The 3204-nt window shown below is 41.8% G+C and overlaps 1 protein-coding gene across 1 annotated transcript; it reads left to right on the forward strand.

The window, feature by feature from the left end:
- Window positions 1-386: 386 nt before the first annotated feature.
- On the forward strand, window positions 387-2533 carry TMEM100 (transmembrane protein 100). The gene is made up of 2 exons (XM_058560616.1): window positions 387-538; window positions 1992-2533. The coding sequence occupies exon 2, from the start codon at window positions 2057-2059 to the stop codon at window positions 2459-2461; it is 405 nt and encodes a 134-aa protein (XP_058416599.1). The 5' UTR covers window positions 387-538; window positions 1992-2056; the 3' UTR covers window positions 2462-2533.
- Window positions 2534-3204: the final 671 nt, after the last annotated feature.

The raw sequence follows: 3204 nt of genomic DNA on the forward strand, positions 1-3204 counted from the left end.
GGGGATTTTCTTATGAAAATGCCTGATGGGCGGGAGGAAGATCTGGAGGTTGGCTGGGGAAAAAATGAGTAATGTGAAGCAGTCTACTGAGTACATGCTGCAAGAGAAATAAAAGTAAAAACTGGCTCCTGTCTCTGGGGACTCTAGAATGATTCTGACTTATCATGTCACTGAGCAGAGTTGGGGGAAGCCAAAAGTCGGAATCTGCTGGCAAGGAAAAGAACGGAGAGGAAAAAAAAGTGGCAGGGAGGGGCAATCCGGAGGGGGAGGAAATAAAAAGAGAGAGAGGGAAAGACAGGCGTCATTTAGGAACAGAGGTAGTGTGGAAGAAAGAGCTCCAGGATCTAAAGTCAGCTATAGAGTACAGTATTTTTACATCTTTTCTTTTCCCCGGGGGAGAGCCCTGTCCTGTCATTTTATCAACAGACGTGCTGTTACAGGCTCTCTTCCCAGAAGCTGACCGAAGAAGCTCAAGCGTTGCTGTTTCTTCCCTCCCAAGTCGAGTGGTTTCCCTGGTAATGGATTGCTTCTCTGGGAGGTACACGTAAGTAGTTTGGGGACAGAGCTTCATTTTCAGGTTAGCTTAAATCTCGGTTTTGGAGTGAAGACTTTTTTCTTTCAAACATAGTCTCAAATGTCCTTTTACTAGCCTAGCCAGTATTTAGGGTATCATTGGACAACAGTGCTTAATTTGGTGACAAAATTACATGCAAATAGGCAGCTCTAGTATTTAGCTTTATTGCCCAGGGAGGGATATTTTGACCTCCCAGGACAGGGAAGAACCTGTGAAGTTTGATCTGGGGTTCAATTTGTTTTCGATGGATGCTTAATATGTTCAAAGTATTAATCTCATTGAAATGGTCTCAAGTATCTTCCTTGGAATGCTTTTAATAACTTAACTACTCAACTCTTTAGCAGCTAGATTGCTTCTTGAAGACAAAAGAGAATGACTTAACATGTCTGAGCAGCAGGCAAGAGTATTCACTGATTTCTCATAGACAGTATTTCAACCAGATGCTTTTGATTGACAGTGTCAGATTTTGTCCTGAAATGTTCAGTTTCAAAATACTTAGGTGACTGGCGGCAAGTTTTGTACACACGTGCGTGAGAAAAAATGAACGTGTGAAACTTAACTGAAAATCTAGCATGCTTATTTTTTTAAGCATGTCATGGTGCATGGAATGTCAAAATTCTTTGTTGAGTTTAAAGGAAAATTTATGAATTAAAAACTAATTACTCTAATAGTTGATCTTATCTTTAATGTAAGGAAGCACAAAATTATATCCTACAAAATTGTTGAATTTTTTTTATTTTTCCTTTTTCAAACAGATTGGAGGATATTGCCACATTTTAGGTCACAAATCCTAGCCTTAGTGTCACTGAATTTTTGCTGAACTGCATCCCCAGCGTGGTCCCAGGACACATTTTAGGCTGTGTTCAATAGTTAACACAATAAAGCCTTGTTGACTGTCAAGTTGATGTGGAAGACCATCATTCGTACGATGGCTGCTGGTCTGACATTGATTTGGTGGGCAGTGAATGGGTGATAGTTTGGAAAGAATGCATGTTATGCCCGGAAACATTGGCAGAGTCTAAGTTGCTATGAGTTGTGGAACAAACTGTTCAAAGTATTGTTTATAATGTATTCTCCTCTTGAATGAGGCTGTCTTTGGATTAGGATTGAGGCTTTTCTGTGTGTTTAGAGCAAAAAGAAGCAATAGACAAAACAGAAAGGCTTGTAAAACATTTGTAGACCACCAGGGTATATTAAACACTGTAAAGTGCTTCCTGCTTTTTATATTGTCGCTTTCTTTATGGTTATCTGCTTTATCTTGCTTTTTGCCCAATACAAAGAGAATTAGAAATACAATTAGAAAAAAAATTACAGTTGATTTTCACATGCATCCATGCCTCCTAGAAAAGATCACAGTGGTGTTTCCCCCGCTCACTCTGATGCATTTAGCTGACATCTCCTGTCTTCTCCTCCACAGTTTCCACCGTGGTAAGACTCCCCAGGTCTAGTCTGTGAACTCAGCCAGGAGACGCTGCTGTAAAAATGACTGAAGAGCCCATAAAGGAGATCCTGGGAGCCCCAAAGTCTCCCAAGCCAGTGACAATGGAGAAGAGCCCCAACAGCGAAGTCATAGTCACCTTGGTTCCCCTGGTCAGTGAGATTCAGCTGACGGCAGCTACGGGGGGTGCCGAGCTCTCCTGTTACCGCTGCATCATCCCCTTCGCCGTGGTGGTCCTCATCGCCGGGATCGTGGTCACTGCTGTGGCTTACAGCTTCAATTCCCACGGCTCCATCATCTCCATCTTAGGTCTGGTCCTTCTTTCATCGGGACTTTTTTTGTTAGCCTCCAGTGCCTTGTGCTGGAAGGTGAGACAGAGGAGCAAGAAAGCCAAGAGACGGGAGAGTCAGACGGCTCTCGTGGCAAATCAGAGAAGCTTATTTGCTTAGGACTGAATGAGACCAAATGGGATATGTGGTCTGAAATAGCTGCTCTCACTCTGTCAGCCAATGCACCCCGAATGGGTGCACTGCACCCCGAATGGGTGGGAGAGAATGGACTTGGCCCTGCAGCGGACTAGAGGAATGGGGGTGGCTTGAGGGTGGGAGGGTGGAGGGGGTTCTTTTTTGTGAGTAACGTCTTGTGTCTTCTTCAATGACAAACTTAACTCTAAGGGCTATTTTAAGACTGAAAAATCAGCTTTTTCTCTACATTAAACATTTTAGGGGTCATGGGAGGTGCACAGCATCAGACAACATTTGGTTCACCTTGGAAAGTAGCCAAGAAAAGAGGAGAAAATAATCAGACAGTTCTGGCACACCATCGACCTGCTTCCAAAAGGAATAACTCATGCTTTTAAGATGTTGTATCATAAAAATGTCCTGCCGAGAATCTAAATGGCCTTGGACTTTGCATACTTCTATGAAATTCTGTGATAATTTTTTTCCAATAAGTTGATTCTCTGGCATCTGGTTTTTCACTTTCAGTAACTCATCACTGGTGGTACTTTTTCTTGAAGAATAAACTAATATTTTTTATGTTTTAACGTTGGACAGTTTTAGATGATTGTAATGATGTGTCAGAAGGAAAACAAAAACAGGGAAAAGGTGTAGCTACTAGATGACATGGGGGGGTTAAATTAATATTAAAATAATCCAATATAGCACTTTTGATGATTTTTATATAAAAGTTT

This window comes from Diceros bicornis, chromosome 18 (genome assembly GCF_020826845.1).
Source record: "Diceros bicornis minor isolate mBicDic1 chromosome 18, mDicBic1.mat.cur, whole genome shotgun sequence".
Classification (NCBI taxonomy): domain Eukaryota; kingdom Metazoa; phylum Chordata; class Mammalia; order Perissodactyla; family Rhinocerotidae; genus Diceros; species Diceros bicornis.

Coding starts and splice junctions, on each gene's coding strand:
- TMEM100 (XM_058560616.1), top strand. CDS start 2,057: ATGACTGAAGAGCCCATAAAGGAGATCCTGGGAGCCCCAAAGTCTCCC.